Source organism: Bufo gargarizans, chromosome 4 (assembly GCF_014858855.1).
Source record: "Bufo gargarizans isolate SCDJY-AF-19 chromosome 4, ASM1485885v1, whole genome shotgun sequence".
Classification (NCBI taxonomy): Eukaryota; Metazoa; Chordata; class Amphibia; order Anura; family Bufonidae; genus Bufo; species Bufo gargarizans.
This window is the reverse complement of record NC_058083.1, coordinates 764,934-790,325: the sequence shown is the minus strand read 5'-3', so window position 1 is coordinate 790,325 and position 25,392 is coordinate 764,934. Positions and strand designations below refer to the sequence as shown.

The following is a 25,392-nucleotide window of genomic DNA, read 5'->3' as shown; positions in this document are numbered from 1 at the left end:
AACATGCCGATTTTTCACACGCGCGTGCAAAACGCATTACAATGTTTTGCACTTGCGCTGAAAAATAGCGCATGTTCCCGCAACGCAACCGCACCTTTTTCCGCAACGCCTGTGTGAAAGAGGCCTTATGGTTTGTAGTCTGGGTGGAAACATTACTTGGAAAGGGCACAGAGTGGGTTAAAAAAAAAAAAGAAGTCATACCCTCCCAACCTGACAGTTACTTAAACCGTCTCGTCTTGTCATCCTGGTCCAATCTCAATACCCGTGAAATGCCTGGTGATGCCTGCTTAACAAACCACTGACTGCGGCTGAACACCACTGTGGCCAATAACTGGCTGACAGGCATCTCTAGGCATTTCCATGCGTGTTGACAGGAGAGTAGGAAGCAGAAACCAGTGGGGACTCAGTAAAAGTCAAAAGAGAGGCAGCAGGGGATCAATAAGAATGACCCTCTTCCCACATACAACCTTCTCAATCTGCTGTATGTCTACCATCCATTAAAGGGGTTGTATGCCTTGGACAATACTTTTTTTGTTGATAAGGTCACATAAAATTAACTGTTGCTGGGATCCCAGAAACTACTTTAATGATAACAATTAGTGACGAGCGAATTTCAGGATAAATTAGATTCGCTGCAAAACCTAAATTTCCTCGCGCTTCGTAGTAGTGAATCGATTTAAACTGAAAAAAGTGCAAAAATACAAAAATAAAATAATACTCACCTGATCCACTTGCTCGCTATGGGCCGGGCACCGTCATCTTGATTGAAGATCTCAGCCGAAATCCCGTGCATGTCATCGCGTCCCGAGCGAGATTTTGCGCCAGACCTTCAATCAAGATGGCAGTGCCCGTCCCAAGCAAATGGATCAGGTAAGTATTGTTTTTTTTAGTTGTTTTACACTGTACTTTTACTATCAGATGCCGCAATCATGTAGGAACACGGCATCTGAGGGTTACAATGACGGGGAGTGGCGCAATCGCTGATCCCTGTTAGTCCACCCGCTACTTACAAAGAAATACGTTTTTTAATTTTAATTCACCACAAAGCAGATTTTTTTGTAAAATTCAGCGAAGCAGCCAAATCAAATTTCTTACAACTTCACTCATCTCTGATAACAATGATCATCATGTCTATGGTGAAAATATGCTTTACTGGTCAGACACTCATGGTAAATGTCTCTGGTAAATGTAACTCCAGGAGATCAGCATGATGGCCTATTAATGGTTAAATGGTGGAATAGACATGTGTAGACACATCAGAGTGAGGATATATGTAAATGTCTATAGACCCCCCCTATCCTTCCTGGTGGACATCTGTCAAAGTGGATTTCCATTAATTTAAGTTTGTTGAGTGAGACGTTGGAGGAAACCAATGGAATCTTGACCAAATCAAGAAAAAGCTTTTATCCTATACTTTACTGTAATGTACAATAGACATGAAGGAAATAGAGGCAGAGGATGAGCCTTAAAGAGATGGAGACAATGACATGAGAGGAATCATGATGAAGATATTATGAGATTTTAAAAGTTTGACTCAGAGCTGGGGGTTGTGTAAAACCAGGCTTACCTTATACATGTCCTGCAGCTTCAGAGTTGCTCTGAACCCACACCTTCCCACATAGATGGTGTCACATCCATCGTTCTCATGACTGACCACTACTGCCAATCAATGACTTCGGTGGTCATGTGTGAATGAATGACACATGACCACTGAGGTCAGTGATTGGAAGCAGAAATCATGTGAACGATGGATGTGATGTCATTGCTGCAGGACCAGATGAGTGGCAGGATATATAAAAGGTAAAGTGTTTTTCCTTTCATTTACAGCCCCCTGCATTTGACCAAATTTGGAAAAATCTTTGAAAACCTCTTTAAGGCTCATTCACATATGCACCCCAGTTGCCCTTTCCCAGAGAAAAAACAAGCCCTTATTCAAAAAGTGATGAAACAACTGATTCTATACTTTCCTATGGGGTATTATTGTCTCTGGTGGCATCAGCTTTGCCACGGACCTCTTTCTTTATATGCAATGTTACTCAATCCAGCTATGAACATTAGACAAGAGCCCAGCTTGGCCATCAGTTGTATCCAGCACAGGAGAACTAGCCAGACACAGCTGAAATATTTAAACCAACCCATAGATTCACCTTAGAAGGTTCTCTATTCATCCCTGTGACTCATTAGCATGCTTATTAGGATTACCTGGTGGTGATGGTGTTGGTTCGTCATAGTAGTCTTCTAAGGCTCCTGCACAGCACAACATTAGAAGAATGAGAGAGCCGGTCACCGGTGCCATATCTGCTGAGCACTGGAAGTATGAGCCATCCAGGTGAAGGACTCACTCTTTTATAGAGATGTAGAAGTAGGGAGTGTAACGAACCAGAGGGTGTAAACCCACTTTTGCCACTGACTCGCTACTCTCTGGAGGGGTGTGACTAAGCAACATCTAGTATTCACTAGAGCCTCTGGTGGTGAGGATAGACTTGAGCCAATTGTATTTGCCAGAAGCGACTCCTAGAGTGACACCAAGTCAGTGACAGCTGGTCCGGCGGACCAGAAGATACCAGTGATGGTACCAGCAGAGTCAGACAGCGATTCAGATACAGATTCAGATAGTGATTCCCCTCTGGGGAAGCCAGGGACCCTCTCACAAAGGCAGAACGGAAGCAGTGAGGCACTGCCAAACAGGGCATTAGACAAAACACAACAGTAGCAGTTAAAGGGGTATTCCCATCTCAGACAATGGGGGCATATGGCTAGGATATCTGATAGCTGCAGGTCCCACCACTAGGACCCGCACCACCTCCCAGTGGTGGGACCTGCACCTATCAGACAATGGGGGCATATCCTAGTGACATGCTCTTATAGTCTGAGATGGGAGAGCCCCTTTAAGCACTGCTAGGCTGCCATATGCACTTACGCACCGCTAGGCGATACAAAGAACAGGCAGGGATACAGATTATACAGGCACAGAACAGACCAGGGCATCCCATTATACAGGACAGGTACAGATCAGAACACGCAAGAACCTGACAGCACAACATCACAGAACAGCTGCCTGCGAACAGACGAGGCAAAAACAGAATACATAATACAACAATGAAAAACCAGGCAAAACCATACAAACGGGCAGACGGTAAGACCCCCTGGGTCAGCAGCAAGGGGCTACACCAAACACGGAACTAGAAACACTGACCTCAAGCCCCACAGCTCACAGGCAGACATAGCTGCTTAACGAGGCACCGGAGAAGCCGCACCCAGGCACAGATCAGGGGAAGTTAACCCCATCAGAGCAGGAGAACAGAACCACACAGGCCGCAGTGCAGGACGTTGCCCCTGGCAACCAACATATACGGAGACACTGCAGCCAGTACGCCAGGGCACAGCCAACCCGTGTGACCAGGCGCTTAGCTAGAAGTGACTGGGCCCCACAGCAAATTTTTTATGGGTCGCACCCCCCGCACTTCCCAACTCCCTCCTCCTGTGTAAACCCCACTGCTTTGGCTAGACCAGACCAGGCTGCCACCCCATCCTTTTCCTATATATATATATACACACTATCAGTCATGTAGTGTCATTGTATAATACTGTTGTGGGGGCCCTGTTAAAGTTTTAACCCTCCTCCCATGCAACCCCCACACTCCTGTGACTAGTCAAGATAACCGCCATCCCCCCCCCCCGCACATCCCTTTCAGCCCCCTTACATGGTATGGGAAGGAGCGATCGCCATTGCTATTGCTCATCCTCATACAGAAGCATTATTTCTGGGGAGCAGGGTGCGGATAACACAGCACCATCAGCTGACAAGGAAGGAGGATTCTGGTGTCCACATGTACACGTTTCTTTGCTGGATGACAGGGTGATCTGCAGCACCTTTAGGGCTTTTTTACGCGAGTGGATCCTGTGTGTGGAATCCGCAGTGTGAAAGACCTACAGGCATGTAATGCACTTTGCGACATTTCCATTTTTTGCCAGGCCCATTGCAGTGAATGGTTATACATACAGGCCTAAAAAAAACGAATGGACATGGGGGGGGGGGAATTCTATTGTGTGCATGAGCTCTAATGCTGATGTCCTATCCGGATTGGTTATCAGATTTACAAAAGCAGATCATTTCCTTAAAGGGGTTTTCAGCTTTTTTTCTATTGATGACTCTCAAGATACAGTAGGTCATCAATATTAGATCAGCCTGGGTCCGACACCAGCCCCCCCGCCGATCAGCTGTTTGAAGAGAAAGCATTGCTCATACAAGCACTGCCTTCTCCTCGTTGTTCTCCTGCTTGCCCTCGCAACTGAATTCACTTCAATGGGACAGCTCCTTGCTGTCCAAGTGAGTAGTAGGGTGATGTCCCATAGAGGTGAATGGGGATGCCATAGTTGCAATTACACTGCTCTTCACTGCAGTCGGTAAGCAGGTTAACAATGAGGAGAAGGCAGCGCTTGTATGAGTGCTGCCTTCTCTTCAAACAGCTGATCGTGGGGGTGTCAGGAGTCGGCCCCTCCCCCCATCGATCTGGATAGGTCATGAATAGAAAAAAACAGACAAAGCCTTTAAGTTGATTCTCTTAGCAGTCTGCTGCTGCCCTCCTCCAACACCCTGCACATTCCAAGTCCAACTTGGTGTAGCTTGGCGGCCAGTGCCGGATGCCACGGAAGTCCATCCTTCTCCTCCTCCTAATTTTAGGCTGAGAAGGAGACACTCGGGTCCACAGCACCGAAGCCAGCCGTACTCACCCCTGTTGGGATCTTCCTCCCTGGACTGCAGTCTTCACTGACGTGCTCTTCTCCTCTTCAAGTTCTGCCGACTGCTCCAAGCAATGAAATCTAGAACGTAGAAAAAATAAATTTGCAATATACTATTAGCCCAAGAGGTAGAAAATGTAAGATGAGGGTAAGAAAGTCATCGAATCCCACACATGACCTGAGCAGTGCGCTTGGCTATTTTCTGTTTTGGTGTTTCATTATAGAGATAAGTGTTGGCCCCACCGGTGGGACCCGCACCTAACATGCCACCAATGTCTAAGATTACACAACCCCTTTAATACTTTTTATTTTTTTCAATACGCGCTTCTGATAATGCTCCGTATCCCCAGTGTGGCGATCAGAGGAGCCGGAGCTTGTGTACAGTAGCCCCTGTCATAGAGTTTCCTACGGAGCCCCTGTCTGTAGCCGGGCTCGATAGGAAACTAGTAAAATCATTATACACTTCAATGCTAGTTAACTACCAAAAGCTTATAGGGGTCCGACAATGGCAAAAAATAAAAAAGTTTCAATTTTATTTATTTTTTTCCAGTATCAAAACGCAAGAAAAACTATACATATGTGGTATCCGTCAGATTTATACTGACCTGGAGAATCAAGATCACACGTGAAAAAAAAAACTAAAACTGTGACAAAGTAGTTTTTTTTTCCAATTCAACGACCTTTGGAATTTTTTTCCACTTTCCACTACATTTTATGCAATATTAAATGGTTGTGTTGGAAAGTACCACTTGTCCTGCTAAAAACAAGCCCTCATAAAGCTATGTGAACAGAAAAATAAAAAAAAGTTAAGGCGGAGAGCACAAAACGAAAATGCAAAAAGGAAATAAAGTATCTGGGGTAGAAGGGGGTTAAATAAAACCTTTGAGAAAAAAAGTTTTTTCTTTGCCTCACCATTTTCTGACAGCCCTAAATTTTTCCTATTTCTGTCTACAGAGCTTTATGAGGGCTTTTTTGTGGGTGAACTGTAGTTTTTATTGGTACTATTTTTGGGGTGCGTGCATTTTTTTGCTCATTGTTAGGGCCCATGCACACAACTGTATGCCCTCCGAGACATACAGTCCGTGAGTGAGCCATATGTCCCGGAGCGGCATTGATCGCACAGCATCATAGGTTATGTGCGCGATGGTGTCACAACCAGACAGCTGAGAAGCTCTGACAGAGGCCTTTCAGAACCTCCTCCTTGAATTTCTGTGTTGTGGTATTCAGCTCCTCCTCTCGTCAGCCTCTCTCAGCTGTCATGTGTTAATTGCTTCCTTTTAAATTCTTCCCCAGAAGGCTTTTCTGAGCGGCTTATATTACTTCCTGGAGTGTGTGTGCACGCTGATCTGTCCTCCTGTTTGCTTCAAAGCTAAGTGTACCTTTATCTGTTAATATCTGTTTGCTGGATCCCAGGTGACCCTGACCCCCTCCGTATCTTGTGTAGGGAGCCGGTGGTCGTGTCCCCTCACTATTGCAGGGTGCTCAGGGCTTTATAGTCAAGGTTCGTGGATATGCAAACCTCCACCATTCGGATCTTTGCATAGGCTGAGCAGCCAGGGAAAGTGCCAGGTCTTCTGCAGGGGTCTCCCTTGGTTCCTTAGTTTTTGGATCCAGCGAGTCGTTTATACATGTTGCTTTGCCTTATTTACTGTACACCGTCCATGACATTATAAGCCGCCATAACCGTCTCAAGCATGGATCCGGTTTCACTTTTGGCTGAACGCCTTCAGGGTCTTTCATTGGAGGTAGCTGATCTCCGCAGGACTTTTTCTCAGCTTCAAGTGACCGGTTCAGCTGGCGTTCATGGAGTTTGCTCTGAGCCTAAGATCTCGCTCCCGGATACGTTCTCCGGGGGTAGTGAGAATTTTGTGCGTTTTAGAGAGGCTTGCAAACTCCATTTTCGCCTTCTTCCCCACTCCTCTGGTGATGAGGAACGGAGGGTGGGATCATTATATCGCTGCTCAGAGGTAACGCTCAGTCCTGGGCCTTTTCGCTGCCGGAAGGGGCACGGCCCCTCCGTTCAGTGGATGAATTCTTTTTAGCCCTGGGTCAGATATATGATGATCCGGATCGTATTGCTCTGGCGGAGTCTAGATTACGTCTCCTATGCCAGGGTAAACAATCCGCAGAAATATACTGCTCAGAATTTCGGAGATGGGCAGCTGATACTGGTTGGAATGATGCTGCACTCCGAAGTCAATTTTGCCATGGTCTTTCAGAGGGATTGAAAGATGCATTCGCCTTTCATGAAAGGCCTATTTCTTTGGACTCTGCTATGTCTCAGGCCGTTCGTATTGACAGGCGTCTTAGAGAGAGAGGAGAGATCTCTCCTTCCTGTCATACTCGGTCCCAGGACTGTGCAGCGGTCCCATTCTCTGCGCAGGGGTCTCAGTTGCTGTCAGCCCCTTCTGAGCAGGAGCCCATGCAGCTGGGGTTGATTGCTTCTGACAATAGAAGATTCAGCCCGCATGGGAGGGTTTGTTTTTGTTGTGGAGGTATTAATCATTTGGCAAATATTTGTCCCTCTAGGAGATTCAGGCAGTTCTCTGGGTATAATAAAGAAACAAAGAGGAAAAAATCTTTGAAAAATGTTCCGTCTGTTACTATTGGCAGGGTTGAGGCGGAGATTGAAGGTTTTCCGTTTGCTTGTAGTTCCCGTTTTGTCCTGGTGGCGCTAGAGAGCAAGAACATTTTTTGTGAGATTTTTGTGGATAGTGGAGCAGCGGTCAATCTCATTGATAATCACTTTGCGATAACTCATGGTTTCCAGGTGCGCACTTTGGGAAAGGATATTCCTGTGTTTGCTATCGATTCCGCTCCACTTTCTCAGAAGTCATTAAAGGGCATAGTTCACAATATCCGTTTAATTGTGAGTGATGCTCATGTTGAGGATGTGTCATGTTTCGTCCTTAGCGGTTTGCCGACTCCTCTAGTGTTGGGGCTACCCTGGCTCACTAAACATAACCCCACCATTGATTGGCAAGCGAGGCAAATAAATGATTGGAGTGACTTTTGCAGAGAGAATTGCCTCATGACATCTGTTTCTGAGGTTGCTACTAAGACTGTACCATCTTTTCTCTCTGAATTTTCGGATGTCTTCTCTGACCCTGGGTTCACACCTGAGCGTTGCGCAAACGCGCGTTTTACGCGCGTTTTTGTCGCGCATTTTTATGCGCGTTTTTTGTAATAGTAAACGCGCGTTTGACGCGCGTTTGTGTCATTGACTGCAGTGTCCTATGGCCACAAACGCGCGTCAAAACGCCCCAAAGAAGCTCAAGTACTTGTTTGAGCGTCGGGCGTTTTACAGCGCGTTCGTACGCGCTGTAAAACGCCCAGGTGTGAACCCTTCCCATAGGGAAGCATTGGTTTTCATGTCTTAAGCGTTTTACAGCGCGTTTGAACGCGCTGTAAAACGCTCAGGTGTGAACCCAGGGTGAGAGTGGAGTTCAGGATTTGCCCCCGCACAGGGAGTACGATTGCCCTATTAATCTCATCCCAGATGCCAAGCTGCCTAAATCTCGTTTATACAATCTTTCCCAACCTGAGAGGATCGCTATGCGTGCTTATATCTCTGAGAGTCTGAGAAAGGGAGACATACGACCCTCAAAGTCACCTGTTGCCGCTGGTTTTTTCTTTGTTAAGAAAAAAGATGGTTCTTTAAGACCTTGTCTGGATTTCAGGGAGCTGAACAATATCACAATTCGTGACCCTTATCCGCTTCCTCTGATCCCGGACCTATTTAACCAGGTTGTTGGGGCTAAAGTCTTTTCCAAATTAGATTTAAGAGGGGCATACAACCTGGTCAGGGTCAGAGAAGGGGACGAATGGAAGACGGCCTTCAATACCCCTGAGGGCCATTTTGAGAATTTGGTTATGCCTTTTGGTTTGATGAATGCCCCAGCCGTTTTTCAGCATTTCGTGAACAGCATTTTTTATCATTTGATGGGAAAATTTGTATTGGTGTATTTGGATGACATTTTGATTTTTTCTCCCGATTTCAAAACTCATAAGGAACATTTACGTCAGGTCTTGCTCATCCTGCGGGAGAATAAATTATATGCGAAACTGGAAAAATGTGTGTTTGCGGTTCCAGAAATTCAATTTCTGGGGTTTCTTCTCTCCGCTTCTGGTTTTCGCATGGACCCCGAGAAGGTCCGCGCTGTGCTTGAGTGGGAGCTTCCTGAGAATCAAAAGGCGCTGATGCGTTTTTTGGGCTTTGCCAATTATTACAGGAAGTTCATTTTGAATTATTCTTCTATTGTTAAACCACTCACTGATATGACCAGAAAGGGGGTAGATTTTTCTTCTTAGTCAGTAGAGGTGCGTAAGGCTTTTTCTGATATCAAGGAGAGTTTTGCTTCCGCTCCCATCTTGGTGCAACCCGATGTTTCGTTACCCTTCATAGTTGAGGTTGATGCTTCTGAGGTGGGTGTGGGGGCGGTCTTGTCTCAGGGTTCCTCTCCTGCCAATTGGCGACCGTGTGCCTTTTTCTCAAGAAAACTCTCCTCCGCAGAGAGAAATTACGATGTGGGAGATAGGGAATTGTTGGCCATCAAGTTGGCTTTTGAGGAATGGCGCCATTGGCTAGAGGGAGCCAGACACCCTATTACCGTATTTACTGACCATAAAAATCTGGCCTACTTGGAGTCAGCCAAGCGTCTGAACCCGAGACAGGCCAGATGGTCGTTGTTCTTTTCTAGGTTTAATTTTGTTGTCACGTTCCGCCCTGGAGTTAAGAATGTGAAGGCAGATGCCCTGTCACGTTGTTTTCCGGGAGGCGGGAATTTTGAAGACCCGGGTCCCATTTTGGCTGAAGGTGTGGTGGTCTCTGCTCTTTTTCCTGAATTGGAGGCAGAGGTGCAGGCAGCCCAGTCAGAGGCTCCTGATCTTTGTCCTCCTGGGAGGTTGTTTGTGCCTCTCGCTTTAAGACACAAGATTTTTAAAGAACACCACGATACGGTCCTTGCTGGGCACCCGGGGGTAAGAGCCACACTGGATCTCATCGCTCGGAGATTCTGGTGGCCTGCGCTTCGTAAGTCGGTTGAGGGTTTTGTGGCAGCCTGCGAGACTTGCGCTCGTGCCAAAGTCCCTCATTCACGGCCATCAGATCCTCTCCTTCCCTTACCCATTCCTTCCCGTCCTTGGACACATCTGTCCATGGACTTTATCACGGACCTGCCTCGTTCCTCGGGGAAGACTGTGATTCTGGTGATGGTGGACCGTTTTAGCAAAATGGTGCATTTCATCCCTTTTCCTGGTTTGCCCAATGCTAAGACGCTGGCGCAGGCATTTGTTGATCACATTGTCAAATTGCACGGTATTCCTTCAGACATAGTCTCTGATAGGGGCACACAGTTTGTTTCCAGATTCTGGAAGGCTTTCTGTTCTCGCTTGGGGGTTCGGTTGTCATTCTGTTCTGCTTTCCACCCGCAGTCGAATGGCCAGACAGAGCGCGTCAATCAGAATCTGGAGACATATCTGCGTTGTTTTGTGGCGGAGAATCAAGAGGATTGGTGTTCTTTTTTGTCCCTTGCTGAGTTTGCTTTAGATAACCGTCGTCAGGAGTCCTCTGATAAGTCACCATTTTTTGGTGCATATGGGTTTCATCCACAGTTTGGGACTTTCTCGGGAGAGGGGTCTTCTGGTTTACCTGATGAGGACAGATTCTCCTCGTCTTTGTCATCTATTTGGCAAAAGATTCAAGATAATCTAAAGAGCATGAGTGAGAGATATAAGCGTGTGGCTGATAAGAGACGTGTGCTTGGTCCGGACCTGAATGTTGGTGATCTGGTGTGGTTGTCTACCAAGAATATCAAATTGAAGGTTCCCTCCTGGAAGTTGGGTCCTAGGTTTATTGGGCCTTACAAAATCCTGTCTGTCATCAATCCTGTTGCATACCGTCTTGATCTTCCTCAGACTTGGAAGATCCATAATGTTTTTCATAAGTCCTTATTGAAACCTTATGTTCAACCCATTGTACCCTCGCCTTTGCCTCCTCCTCCGATTATGGTTGATGGGAATCTTGAATTTCAGGTATCTAGGATTGTGGATTCTCGTCTTGTCCGCGGTTCTCTTCAGTACCTTGTTCAGTGGGAGGGGTATGGTCCTGAGGAGAGGATGTGGGTCCCAGTGACGGACATTAAGGCCTCTCGTCTCATCAGGGCTTTCCATAGGTCCCATCCTGAGAAGGTGGGTTCTGAGTGTCCGGAGTCCACTCGTACAGGGAGGGGTACTGTCACAACCAGACAGCTGAGAAGCTCTGACAGAGGCCTTTCAGAACCTCCTCCTTGAATTTCTGTGTTGTGGTATTCAGCTCCTCCTCTCGTCAGCCTCTCTCAGCTGTCATGTGTTAATTGCTTCCCTTTAAATTCTTCCCCAGAAGGCTTTTCTGAGCGGCTTATATTACTTCCTGGAGTGTGTGTGCACGCTGATCTGTCCTCCTGTTTGCTTCAAAGCTAAGTGTACCTTTATCTGTTAATATCTGTTTGCTGGATCCCAGGTGACCCTGACCCCCTCCGTATCTTGTGTAGGGAGCCGGTGGTCGTGTCCCCTCACTATTGTAGGGTGCTCAGGGCTTTATAGTCAAGGTTCGTGGATATGCAAACCTCCACCATTCGGATCTTTGCATAGGCTGAGCAGCCAGGGAAAGTGCCAGGTCTTCTGCAGGGGTCTCCCTTGGTTCCTTAGTTTTTGGATCCAGCGAGTCGTTTATACATGTTGCTTTGCCTTATTTCCTGTACACCGTCCATGACAGATGGGCTGCGCGTGAGACTACTGTCCCATAATCATACGTTTTAGTTATCTATGAAGCTGTGCGCTCCCGTGCACACGATCAGTGCCGCTCCGGGACATATGGCCCGCTCAAGGACCGAATGTATCAGAGGGCATATAGTCGTGTGCATGGGCTCTTATTCAAAAAATGTTTTGTTTGGTGGGTGCGTGTGTGTGTGTGGGGGGGGGGGGGGGAGTTGGTCACCAAAACTGTATTTTTAGTATTTTTATATTTTAATAGTAAAGACTTTTTTTTTTTGTATATTTATCTTTATATAAAACATTGGGAAGGGGGGTGATACTGTCTATAGCTTGCAGTACATGGCAGCCTCCCCTTTCTGCCCGCTGTTCCGCCATGTACTGGTACTTATTATGGCACATATAAGAGCACATCCTCTGCATATATAAGAGTAACAAAATAAGCAGTAGTAGACGGCAGAACAGCAAGCAGAGGGGCACAGACAGGGTCCAGGGGAGCACAGGCCAGGGTGGCACAGACAAGGGTCGAGGGGCTCAGACAAGGGCCGTGGGGGGGTGGGAGGGCTGCAGAATTGTGTAATATAACCGGAGAGGTGAACATGACGTCACACTACACTGTATGTACAGCACAGTATGACCCCTGCTATAGGATAGGAGCCCATTCTATGTATTGCTGCAGGGCTGACACCGACTGTCCCCATGGTCTGAGCCCCTGATAACCACAGCTCACTGTCTCCATACATAAGGGAAGCTTACAAGTAGCCAGGTTTTAATGGATTTACACCTATAAAGAGAACTAGTATTCTGGGACTTGTAATTTCACAGAAGCAGTACAGGACAGGCGGGGGGTTCTGGTTTTCTGCGACCCCCGTATCTACATCAGTGCTGGAACTGCTCCATTCACATGTCCTACCTCAGGAGATGCTAGTTCCTAGTGTGCGAAAGGAACTTTAATGATGTCACGAGCATGTGATCAGTCACATGAGTGAGCGGAGTAAGGCTACAGGCTGTGCTGGAGATTGTGTGGAAATCGCTGCGTTGCTCAGATTCGGCCACACACGGGGTGGGGAGGCGGTGATGATGGACAGGCCGGGCCCCCAGTGTCACCGGAGCTCTCTGTCAGCCCAGGCCCCGAAGCAGCTGCTTCCCCTGCTTTCCCGGTAGTTACACCTAGACCGACAGGTGTCCGACTACATTGGGCTAACGGCCGATGTGGACGCTCTGAGAAGACAGGAACCCCTTGACTACTGAGCGTGCAGGCTTGACCTGTGGCCAGAGCTGGCACAATTTGGCATGGAACTCTTGGCTTACCCCTCGTCAAGTGCCCTGTCCAAAAGGACATTCAGCGCAGCATGGGGGATCGTGCCCGATAAGCGCACTCTCCTTGCTCACGACAGTGTTGACTACCTCACATTTCTAAAAATAAATGAGGCATGGATCTCTAAGGAATGTGACGAGTCGAACGCGTTTAATTGAATTTCCTCATGACAGCCCACAAATATCCGCCACCACCAGAACAAATATTGGTCCCTGTCTTAGTTAAATACAGTGGCATAAAAGGCCTTTTCTGTCCGTTGAATGCCTAATGTTTTGGGCCTCAGAGGAATTCATTACCTGTAACGACCACATGTTTCAACTATTATCATTAGTTTTTTTTTCAACAGGGGTGATTTCGTTAGCTATGTTTTTAATCCAATTTTATATTTTTAGTTCTTTTAAACATATGTATTTGACCTGTATTTGTACTGGCCTTCAGAAAAATTGATATCCATTGACCGTCTAATATACCTCCAGCCACATACTTACTTGTTGTTTTATGTCTGCTGAATGCATCATTTTTGGGGCCTGTAGTCCACTGGCCTGCTGTAAAATTGATATCCAATGACCATGTAATTTACCTCCAGCCACATACTTACTTGTTATTTTCTATCTGCTGAATGCCTAATTTTTAGGTCCTGTAGTCCACTGGCCTGCTGTAAAATTGATATCCAATGACCGTGTAATCTACCTCCAGCCACATACTTACTTGTTCTTTGCTGTACGGTGAATGCATAATTTTTGGGGCCTGTAGTATACTGGCCTGCTGTTTAATTGATATGCGATGACTGTGTAATCTACCTCCAACCACATACTTACTTGTTCTATTCTGTACGCTAAATGCATAATTTTTAGGGCCTGTAGTCCACTGGCCTGCTGTAAAATTAATATCCAATGAACGTGTAATTTACCTCCAGCCACATACTTACTTGTTCTTTTCTGTACGGGGCCTCGGAGGAATTCAACACCAGTGATGACCACGTAAAATCGAATTTCAGCTATTATCATTAGGGTCTTTTTCAAGAGGGGTGATTTTGTTAGCCATGTTTTTAATTACATTTTATATTTTTTATTTCTTTTAAACATATGTATTTGACCTCCGGCCACATATTCACTTGATCTTTTCTGTCCGATGAATGCCTAATGTTTGGGGCCTGTAGTCCAGTGGCCTACAGTAAACATTTTATTCATTGACAGCAAAATGTACCTCGAGCCACATAATCAGAATTTCTTTTATGTCAGTTGAATGCCTCATTTTTAAGGCCCGTACTCCCATGGACTAAAATAAAAAAAATTCTAGGCTCCAACAGGGCACATTTCAGAGAATTTCCCTTTAAGATACATAAAAATGTCCCCTGATTAAGATACATATTGTTTGTTGGAATTTTTGCCATTGATCCCCTTCTGGTATGTCACTGCCCATGTTTTGGGACTTCTTGTGCACTTTACAAAGTATTTGGTTGCTGCAAATATGAGATGAAGGTTTATTAAAGTGAATTGGGCCCGCCTCAAACTTGCGGTTTGCGAGCATTTGATGGCGTTCGCTAGATCGCCTTTGCGAATCGTCCCGGCCTATGTTCGTCCATCACTGCTTCTTGGACGATCATAGATCACAGGTCATGGTGCTGAATAAGCCTTTAGATGTGAGGCTGGGCTACACACGGGGGGTAGTGTCACACAGCCTATAGCAGTTTTCACCAGGAAGGGGCTGACAGGCACAGTGGAGCACTGTCATTCATCAGAGCGGAGTTTGTAGTCTGTTCTGAAGGCACCACGTGTTCAGAAGTTACATAGAACTGCCGCTAAACTTTCCCCGCATAGCGAATGCAGCTGTGCTTCATTTTGGTTGACTAGAACTAGAAATTCTTATTCCTTTAAGCTCCAGCAAAACATACTGTAATCCTGCCCTCTACAATGCTGCTGATGTCTGGAGGGGGAGAATAATGCAGCGCTTCCCAGGAGAGATGGGGTAGATAGATATATACAGTGGCTATAAAAAGTCTACACACCCCTGTTAAAATGGCAGGTTTCTGTGCTGTAAAAAAATTAGAAAGATAAATCATTTCAGAACTTTTTCCATCTTTAATGTGACCTATAAACTGTACAACTCAATTGAAAAACAAACTGAAATCTTTTAGGTGGAGGGAAGAAAACAATAAAATAATGTGGTTGCATTATAACTGGGGATGTAGCTGTGTTCAGATTTAAGCAATCACATTCAAAATCATGTTAAATAGGAGTCACCATACACCTGCCATAATTTAAAGTGCTGATTAACAATAATAACAAAAACAAAGACAGGTGCACTCTATGATCTTACTAACCCTCATACTGGTGTAAAATTGAGAGATCAGCCAACATATCCTACTTGGAGGACCATGTCTGAGCCCGAGCACCGCGCCAAGGTTTCTCAAGTAGTTTGGGACTTAACGCTAAACCTACCTGGGCCGTATGGGCAATACCAGGAGCAGCAGACCACAAGTGCAGGATCTGCCCCCCCTGTATAGATGCACCACTGCATATGGGGTTGAGCACTTCCTGATTTTTAACACCACGCCAATCTGTAGTTTGTTTATCGAATTTTTTAGAGGTGTAGAAACTCCTAGTTTGAATGTGCCTTTATCTCATCCACAGACATCATTCTGGTGGACATGTGAGGCCCGGGCTATATCAGCCAGTCTTGGGTGGGGCTCAGAGCTCTCTTCCTCCTCCCATTGTATGCATGGTCACATGCTGGAGGTTACTGGGAGATTGCTGTGAGTCGGACCTTGCGCTCCTGTAATTCGCCCACTAGGTCCCGAGCTACTTGAGAAACCTTGGCGCGGTGCTCGGGCTCAGACATGTCCTCCAAGTAGGATATGTTGGCTAATCTCTCAATTTTACACCAGTAAGATAAGATAAGAGATAAGATGCCTTTATTGTCACTGTACAATACAATGTAATACAATGTACAATACAATGAAATGTTGTTTGGAGCAATCCTAGATGCCATGGACAGAGGAACAAGAACTGACATTTAAACTACAGCATTACACTAGAAAAAACTAAACATTGCACTAGAAGGCATTACTATTCACAGTTCACAGCATATATATAGTAAGTGCTTGTGAGTATATACACACTGATTCAGACACCACTGCAGACAAGAGGTCACCATGGGGTCATGAATGCAGCAGTCACTTTCAGTCTGTGGTAGTTTCTATCCTAGGAAGGGGTAATAGTCTCTGAGCATTTAGGAGACTGATTGCTTTGGGGTAAAAGCTGTTCTTCAGCCTAGTGGTGCGGGTGTGTAGGGCTCTAAGACGCCTACCAGAGGGTAGGGGAATGAAAAGGCTGTGGCCGGGGTGAGTTGGATTCCCGCAGATAATTTTTGCCCTGTTGCTGCAGCGAGCAGTGAAGATGTCCTCCAGTGATGGTAACTGAGTACCAGTATGAGGGTTAGTAAGACCACAGAGTGCACCTGTCTTTGTTTTGTTATTATTTTTACTGTTTATCACATCCGCACATTTGTTATCTTGTGTAGGAAGTCCATTGTTGCACTTGTGTTCCGCTGCAGGCATCCTCCATTGTATGCATTTTTGCTGGGGATTGCCATTAGCAGAGGACCACAAGTGCAGGATCTGCCCCCCCCCTGTATAGATGCAGCACTGCATATGGGGATGTTTACTTCCTGCTTTTTAACACCACGCCAATTGGTAGTTTGCCTCTGATTAACCGCAAATAAAGTTCAGCTGCTCTAATTGGTCTTTCCTGAAATTTTCTTAGTCGCATCCCACAGCAAAAGCCATGGTCCACAGAGAGCTTCCAAAGCATCAGAGGGATCTCATTGTTAGAAGGTATCAGTCAGGAGAAGGGGACAAAAGAATTTCCAAGGCGTTAGATATACCATGGAACACAGTGGAGACCGTCATCATCAAGTGGAGAAATTATGGCACAACAGTGACATTACCAAGAACTGGACGTCCCTCCAAAATTGATGAAAAGACGAGAACAAAACTGGTCTGGGAGTCTAACAAGAGACCTACAGCAACATTAAAGGAGCTGCAGGAATATCTGGCATGTACTGGCTGTTTGATACACAATCTCCCGTATTCTTCATATGTCTGGGCTATGGGGTAGAGTGGCAAGACGAAAGCCTTTTCTTACGAAGAAAAACATCCAAGCCAGGCTACATTTTGCAAAAACACATCTGAAGTCTCCCAAAAGCATGTGGGAAAATGTGTTATGGTCTGATGAAAACAAGTATGAACTTTTTGGCCATAATTCTAAAAGATATGTTTGGCCCAAAAACAACACTGCACATCACCAAAAGAACACCATACCCACAATGAAGCATGGTGGTGGCAGCATTGTGCTTTGGGGCTGTTTTTCAGCATGACAACGACCCAAAGCATACATCCAAATCAACAAAGGAATGGCTTCACCAGAAGTAAATTAAAGTTTTGGAATGGCCCAGACAGAGCCCAGACCTGAATCCGATTGACAATCTGTGGGGTGATCTGAAGAGGGCAGTGCCCAGGAGATGCCCCCGCAATCTGACAGATCTGGAGTGTTTTTGTCAAGAAGAGCGGCAAAATCTTGGCAAGTCAAAATGTGCCATGCTGATAGACTCATACCCAAAAAGACTGAGTGCTGTAATCAAATCAAAAGGTGCTTCAACTAAGTATTAGTTTAAGGGTCTGCACACTTCTGCAACCATATTATTTTATTTTTATATTTTTTCTATCCTCCACCTAAAATATTTCAGTTTGTTTTTCCCTTGAGTGGTACAGTTTATAGGTCAAATGATTAATCTTTGTCTCATTTTTTTACAGCACAGAAACCTGACATTTTAACAGGGGTGTGCAGACTATTTATATCCACTGTATATATATATTTTTCTGTAAAATGGCAAAAAAAAAAATAACTAAGGAATGTCCCCACAGGTATCAGGTTTTGATGTTCTGCAGCAGCTGCGGCTGTGTTATAGGGCAGTAATTGCAGCTAGAAGGCACTGCCAGGCACAGCCAGCGACCTCTTCTCACTCCTGGGCTGACAGTTCTCCCTGTCTGCTCATAGTCTACACAATCCTTCCTCTGTCTGATTCCGGCATTCCCCTTCTCTGTCCCTGACACTAGAATACAATCCTGATTGTGTCTTTTACTGTCCCTAAAATAGTTTTCCTGGCAGACCCTGCAAGTCCCAACCCCCTCATCCACAGCCCAGCCCAGAATGACGTTCTGCTCGCTCTGCTCGGGCACCTCCCTGTCTGCGGCAGCACTGATTGGCTCATCCATGCTGTCTGTCAGCCCGGGGTCCAATCAGGGCAAGGCCCCCCACTTCCTGTCAGGGTCATGTGAGAACCCTTCTTCTTCCTCTTTTTCCCGCTGACACGTGCACTAATACTATGTTACGTGCCGTTATAGTGGACTCATCCGAAACAGACCTGAAAAGGTTCATAACTCGGAGTCTGGTTGAGCGCAGTCCTCACCTCTGACCACCAGGACCTCGCCCGCTCTAGACTGCAGTGTCTAATGTCAGCGTCAATGAGCAGGAATTACATTTCTCGGCCACCAGTAATAATTTGATGCCTCACAATGGACGGTCAATGATACATCTCAGTCTCATTTTTCATCTTCTGCTTTATTACATTGATAAATGTCACTATGATCGCTGAGAAGGAGGAGGAATCTGGCTATAATGGGGGTGTATTCAGACTGGGCACCTGGGGCAGCGGATCCGGCCCTGAGTGTCTTCACCGCTGTCACCTCCCAGGGTTATCTGCAACTAGAGAAGGAAAAGCCGCGAGAAGAGAGAATTACTGAGGCTGATCGGCGATGTGTCCTCCACTGTGAGGGACGGAGATGCATCCGGCCGCCTCACATCACTTATTACACATGATTGCACTCTGGCCTATACATGACATAGCATTTCTGTTTTCCTGGACAATCACTGTCCACTTCACATTTTCCAGGTGGCAGATCGGCTGAGCACACGGTCAGTGGTGGTGGTGGGCATGTCCCGGGCTTCTCTGGAGAAGAAATGGTCATTGAGTTAGTTTTCCAGATGTAACTATAGAAACATAAGACACAAAGTATCGACACTACATATCCTGAGAGACTGGAAGAGCGGCATCAATGACAGAGATATCCAGATAATGGCAGAATAGTGAGTGCAGCTCTGGAGTATAATACAGGATGTAACTCAGGATCAGTACAGGATAAGTAATGTATGTACATAGTGACTGCACCAGCAGAATAGTGAGTGCAGCTCTGGAGTATAATACAGGATGTAAAACTCAGGATCAGTACAGGATAAGTAATGTATGTACACAGTGACTGCACCAGCAGAATAGTGAGTGCAGCTCTGGAGTATAATAGTATGCAGTAGGAGCGCGTCCATCACTCTCTGGCCGAACACTAAACGGGATGGCGCCTGCAAAGTGAGTGAAGCAGGCGCAGTAAGTGAGGCCGGCAGTTGGAGTGCATCCTTCACTCACTGTGCCTGTGACGAATACTAAATGGGATGGCGCCTGCGCAGTGAGTGAAGCCGGCGCAGTGAGTGAGGTCGGCAGCAGGAGCGCATCCTTCACTCACTGCGCCGAATACTAAACGGGACGCGCGCAGGAACGGGATTTACTGGACGAAGAGGAGAACTCACCAGTTAATCAACTGGACCTGGGAATGCCAAAGGGTGCATAGACAAAGCCTCTAGGTGCTGACGAAACACCCTCATAGCACCTACAGGCTCATTAGCATAGTTGAAAAGTGTTTATTTGAAGAGAGCGGCGGCGGGCAGGGAGTTATTAAGCGCACTGTTAAGTACCGCTGACATCAGCACATCGCTACAGAATGCTATTTCTCATGAAGGAGGATTCTCGCGTATGTGTTGGGTTTGTCGAGGTGTTCAGTGACGTATTCTAGGCACATGTTAATCGCATCGTCAGTGGATCTGTTTGCCCTGTAGGCGAATTGCAGAGGGTCCAGCCGGTCCAGAGTGGCGGTCTTCAGGATGGAGAGCACCACCTTCTCTAGGGTCTTCATGACCACCGAAGTCAGAGCCACGGGCCGGAAGTTGTTTAGATCAGAAACACCCTGTTTCTTCGGCACAGGGATGATAGTTGAGATCTTAAAGCAGGCGGGGACATGTCCCTCCTTAAGGGATCTGTCAAAGATTTGGGTGAGGGCCGGGGCCAGTTGGACTGAGCAATATTTCAGGCATGCAGGAGTGACACCATCGGGACCAGGGGCTTTACTCGCATTTAGCTTGGATAGCAGGGTGCGAACCGAAGTCACATTCACTGTAGGTGGATCAGCGAAGTCAGCGAAGTTAGCGAGCGGGCCAGATAATGTGGTAGCCGGGACTGGGGTGCCCACTCTGGGGGGCATTGTACGAGTTACATCACCCTCGGTCGAGGTCTCAAATCTGCAGTAGAACCTGCCCAGCTCCTCTGCCAGCGCCTGATGAGGGGTGGTGAGCACCGGGGGGGGTTTGTAGTTGGTCGCGGACCTAAGGCCCTTCCAGACCGCCCTCCGGTCGTTTGAGCGCAAGGAATGGTGGATGCGTTCCGCGTATGCCCGTTTCGCCGCACGCAGTTCCCGATTAAGGCAGTTTTTGGCCAGTCTGTATTCTAATCAGAGACAGCATTTAGAGAGTATTTTTATATTGTTAGCCTGTAAATCACCCGCAGAGTGGAGATTTTGCTCTGGTTTCGGGGGTGGGGAACAGGGAATATAGAAACTGTTTTGTTTAATTTGGATTTTCTATTGCTGGATTTTGTAGACACTATCTTGATTTCCTTTGTGTCAAGCCATGTGGTTTGTCGGCCATCTTTAATTTCCTTTGTGTGGTGTGTGAGGACATGAGGTTTTGTCGGCCATCTTGGTTAGTTTGCTATGGAAAGCGATTAGGTTGTTTTTGCCTGAAATGTTAGTTTTGTCCAGAATAATTATCTTGTATTTTTGTTCTATGTACAGTTTGATTCTGTTTTGATAAGTTTTGTGCTGGATATCGGTGGAGTGTTCGGTTATGGTAAAGCTCAGTGACCAGTCTGATACAGGAATCATTGTGTGAACATTAGTGGCAGTTTAGCGGTGAAATCGTCCTATAGTTGATGATTCTGCTTAATGTTTGTATATCTGTGGCTGTTACTGAATTGTAGACTTGTTTGGCATAATTAATACGGGTATTACAGTGTAGAAAGGAGGTGCTTGTAGTTCTGTGCCAAAAGTATTGGGACAACTCCTAGAGATCGATAGCTGAGTATTTTTTGTAGCAACCATTGTAGTGTTTGTATAGCTATGCAATGGAAAGTATTTTTAAAGAAGTTGCAAAGTTGAAGGACACGGCGGCCATTCTTCAGGCTATGCAGGGATCTACTGATCCATGGCTGCAGGCTCAGAATTGTGTAGCAAACCTGATCGGTACCAGAAAATGGTGCAAAAGGAAAGGCAAGCATGCTCTGATTTTTGCTGCTGGGTGGATAGCGGATAAATATCAGGAGTCTTGTAGGATGAAGCTGAGTTTGGAAGGAGAAGTGGAGGATTTAAAAGTGGAAATTGTTAAATTGAGATCTCTTGTCCAGCAGGCAGCTGAAGCTAGCGCTGAGTATGAATGTGCTGTGAGGTGTAATACAGGTCCTTCTAAAAAAATTAGCATATTGTGATAAAGTTCATTATTTTCTGTAATGTGCTGATAAACTTTAGACTTTCATATATTTTAGATTCATTACACACAACTGAAGTAGTTCAAGCCTTTTATTGTTTTAATATTGATGATTTTGGCCACAGCTCAAGAAACCCCAAATTTCCTATCTAAAAAAATTAGCATATTTCATCCGACCAATAAAAGAAAAGTGTTTTTAATACAAAAAAAGTCAACCTTCAAATAATTATGTTCAGTTCTGCACTCAATACTTAGTCGGGAATCCTTTTACAGAAATGACTGCTTCAATGCGGCGTGGCATGGAGGCAATCAGCCTGTGGCACTGCTGAGGTGTTATGGAGGCCCAGGAGGCTTCAATGCGGCATGGCATGGAGGCAATCAGCCTGTGGCACTGCTGAGGTGTTATGGAGGCCCAGGAGGCTTCAATGCGGCGTGGCATGGAGGCAATCAGCCTGTGGCACTGCTGAGGTGTTATGGAGGCCCAGGATGCTTCGATAGCAGCCTTAAGCTCATCCAGAGTGTTGGGTCTTGCGTCTCTCAACTTTCTCTTCCCAATATCCCACAGATTCTCTACGGGGTTCAGGTCAGGAGAGTTGGCAGGCCAATTGAGCCCAGTAATACCATGGTCAGTAAACCAGTTACCAGTGGTTTTGGCGCTGTGAGCAGGTGCCAGGTCGTGCTGAAAAATGAAATCTTCATCTCCATAAAGCTTTTCAGCAGATGGAAGCATGAAGTGCTCCAAAACCTCCTGATAGCGGCTGCATTGACCCTGCCCTTGATAAAACACAGTGGACCAACACCAGCAGCTGACATGGCACCCCAGACCATCACTGACTGTGGGGACTGGACACTGGACTTCAGGCATTTTGGCATTTCCCTCTCCCCAGTTTTCCTCCAGACTCTGGCATCTTGATTTCCGAATGACATGCAAAATTTGCTTCCATCCGAAAAAAGTACTTTGGACCACTGAGCAACAGTCCAGTGCTGCTTCTCTGTAGCCCAGGTCAGGCGCTTCTGCCGCTGTTTCTGGGGAATGCGGCCCCTGTAGCCCATTTCCTGCACACGCCTGTACACGGTGGCTCTGGAGGTTTCTACTCCAGACTCAGTCCACTGCTTCCGCAGGTCCCCCAAGGTCTGGAATCGGTCCTTCTCCACAATCTTCCTCAGGGTCCGGTCACCTCTTCTCGTTGTGCAGCGTTTTCTGCCACACTTTTTCCTTCCCACAGACTCCCCACTGAGGTGCCTTGATACAGCGCTCTGGGAACAGCCTATTCCTTCAGACATGTCTTTCTGTGTCTTACCCTCTTGCTTGAGGGAGTCAATGATGGCTTTCTGGACAGCAGTCAGGTCGGCAGTCTTACCCATGATTGCGGTTTTGAGTAATGAACCAGGCTGGGAGTTTTTAAAAGCCTCAGGAATCTTTTGCAGGTGTTTAGAGTTAATTAGTTGATTCAGATGATTTGGTTAATAGCTCGTTTAGAGAACCTTTTCATGATATGCTAATTTTTTGAGATAGGAAATTTGGGTTTTCATGAGCTGTGGCCAAAATCATCAATATTAAAACAATAAAAGGCTTGAACTACTTCAGTTGTGTGTAATGAATCTAAAATATATGAAAGTCTAATGTTTATCAGCACATTACAGAAAATAATAAACTTTATCACAATATGCTAATTTTTTTTAGAAGGACCTGTACTGAGCTGCGCAAGGAGAATGAATGGTTGTCTGAAAGACATCTCAGTGCTGAGTGCAGCCAGAGGCATTGAAGCAACCGTTAGAGAGTAACCAAAAAGCCGTATTTATGGCCTAAATGTGACAGTCACTTATTCTTGTCTAATTCCAGATGTGCAGTATATGAGAGGGTTTGTTTTCAGCAGTAGTTGGCTCAGGGCAGGCTTAAAAAAATAGTGCACTGCACCCACAAAACACATTTGCTGTAGATCGCTGAGTACATAAACCAGTTCTTGATAAGATTTCTCCCTGATCTCTCCCCCACAGCAGCTCTCCTTACACTAATCCGAGCAGAGTGACGGGTGGCGCTACGTGACTCCAGCTTATATACAGGCTGGGTCACATGCTGTGATGGCCTCTTGGGGCAAGCAGTATGACGCTTGTTGATTGGCTGCTTTTCAGCCTTTCAAAAAGTTCCATAAAAATCGCCGAACACCGAACCCTAACCTGAACTTTTATGCAAATGTTCGGGTTCAGGTCCAGGTGCTGAAAACCCTAAAGTTTGGTACAAACCCGAACTTTATAGTTCGGGTTCGCTCAACTCTAATCCTGAGAGCCTGGAAGAGCGGCATCAATGAGAGAGATATCTAGTAAATGGCAGAATAGAGCAGCTCTGGAGTATAATATAGGATATAACTCAGGATTAGTAAAGCATAAGTAATGTATGTACACAGTGACTGCACCAGCAGAATAGTGAGTGCAGCTCTGGAGTATAATACAGGATGTAACTCAGGATCAGTACAGGATAAGTAATGTAATGTACTCAGTGACTGCACCAGCAGAATAGTGAGTGCAGCTCTGGAGTATAATACAGGATGTAACTCAGGATCAGTACAGGTGCTGTATAATATCTATGTACCTAATGGAAATGTATGTAATGGCAGTAGAAACATTCCTTCTAGAGGAGCACACAGAACCTTGTGGAGCTCTCATATGATGACACATGAAGTGCTCACAGGTCCACACTTTGGAACATTAATGCGCTCCTTGCGTTAGTCCTCACAGTCATGTGATGCAGTTACAGTCCTGATAATTGCCGGGCTGCCGGCCACCAGTGAAGCTGGATTTACCTCTGAGATGTGTTTGTGGTAAAGCAGATTTTGGCAGATCAGGTGGAGCTGGTCATGTAACCATACAGCTGTCAGATTCCTTCACCAGGGGCCAAATCCTGTCTAATAATGAGCTCCATCTACTTGTTGGGTTTGGTTTCTAATGAACTTACCCTTGATGGGTTTTATGCATCGTCTGGCGCACGGAGTCCTGCAGCACTTTAGTTTTCCAGGACAGTCATCGTCCGATTTGCACTTATCAGGAGAAATGTTAGGAGGACACTTTGCTAATGGATCTAGGGGACATTTTCCAGGTTTCTCTGTAAATAAAGAAGTTGATGTGTCACAAACGTATCAGGTAGTTACATGTGGCCTCTTATAAACCAGATTCAAAAAGTGACAAATATCAGTAATAAACCCTTTGGTCGAATGATCCCGTCTGTGACCGGCTTTGTTCTTGGTGGAAAGATTGTCCTTGTGTTGACAGAACTGTCTCATTCAGAAGGATCAGAGGCATAAGGGCGTTGCTGGGGTCTGAGAACATCCGGGGCTCAAGCCCACTGAGTGGAAATTTTCATAATAAGAATTAACATACAAGCCAACGCACTGAAAGGGTTTCTGTCATGAGAAATAGCGTTCTGTAGCGATGTGCTGATGTCAGCGTTACATAACAGCGCGCTTTATAACTCCCTGCCCGCCGCCGCTCTCTTCAAATAAACACCTTCAAAATATGCCAATGAGCCTGTAGGTGCTACGAGGGCGTTGCTTCAGCACCTAGAGGCTCGGTCTACTCACCCTTTGGCACGCCCAGGTCCAGTTGATTGACTGGCGAGTTCTCCTCTTCGTCCAGTAAATTCCGCGCCTATGCCATCCCGAACACTAAACAGGATAGCGCCTGCAAAGTGAGTGAAGCCGACGCAGGCGCAGTAAGTGAAGCCGGCAGTAGGAGCGCGTCCGTCACTCACTGTGCCGAATACTAAATGGGACGGCGCAGGAACGGGAGTGAAGCCGGCGCAGTGAGTGAGGTCCGCAGCAGGAGCACATCCTTCACTCTCTGCGCCGAATACTAAACGGGACGGCGCAGGAACGGGATTTACTGGACAAAGAGGAGAACTTGCCAGTCAATCAACTGGACCTGGGCGTGCCAAAGGGTGAGTAG

At 46.2% G+C, this 25,392-nt stretch overlaps 2 protein-coding genes across 6 annotated transcripts in view; both read right to left on the bottom strand.

Moving 5' to 3' along the window:
- LOC122935564 (omwaprin-c-like) overlaps nt 1-2,425 on the bottom strand; it is a 30,451-nt gene extending 28,026 nt beyond the window's left edge. Inside the window, exon 1 of one of the 2 annotated variants that reach the window (XR_006388797.1) lies at nt 2,203-2,425. Coding sequence is in view for 1 of the 2 variants with exons in the window: in XM_044291331.1 (XP_044147266.1) it covers nt 2,203-2,296 (94 nt within the window). In the remaining variant the exon portion in view is untranslated. The remainder of the gene's footprint in view (nt 1-2,202) is intronic. The other variant, XM_044291331.1, reaches the window with a different exon arrangement.
- Nucleotides 2,426-18,413: 15,988 nt separating this feature from the next.
- The window catches only part of LOC122936169 (perlwapin-like), a 72,681-nt gene continuing 65,702 nt past the window's right edge, over nt 18,414-25,392 (bottom strand). For 3 of the 4 annotated variants that reach the window (XM_044292237.1, XM_044292238.1, XM_044292239.1), the window contains 2 exons: nt 24,407-24,553; nt 18,414-18,820 (listed from right to left, as the gene is read on the bottom strand). In XM_044292237.1, the coding sequence (XP_044148172.1) occupies nt 18,681-18,820; nt 24,407-24,553 (287 nt within the window). In that variant the 3' untranslated portion in view covers nt 18,414-18,680. The remainder of the gene's footprint in view (nt 18,821-24,406; nt 24,554-25,392) is intronic. The other variant, XM_044292240.1, reaches the window with a different exon arrangement.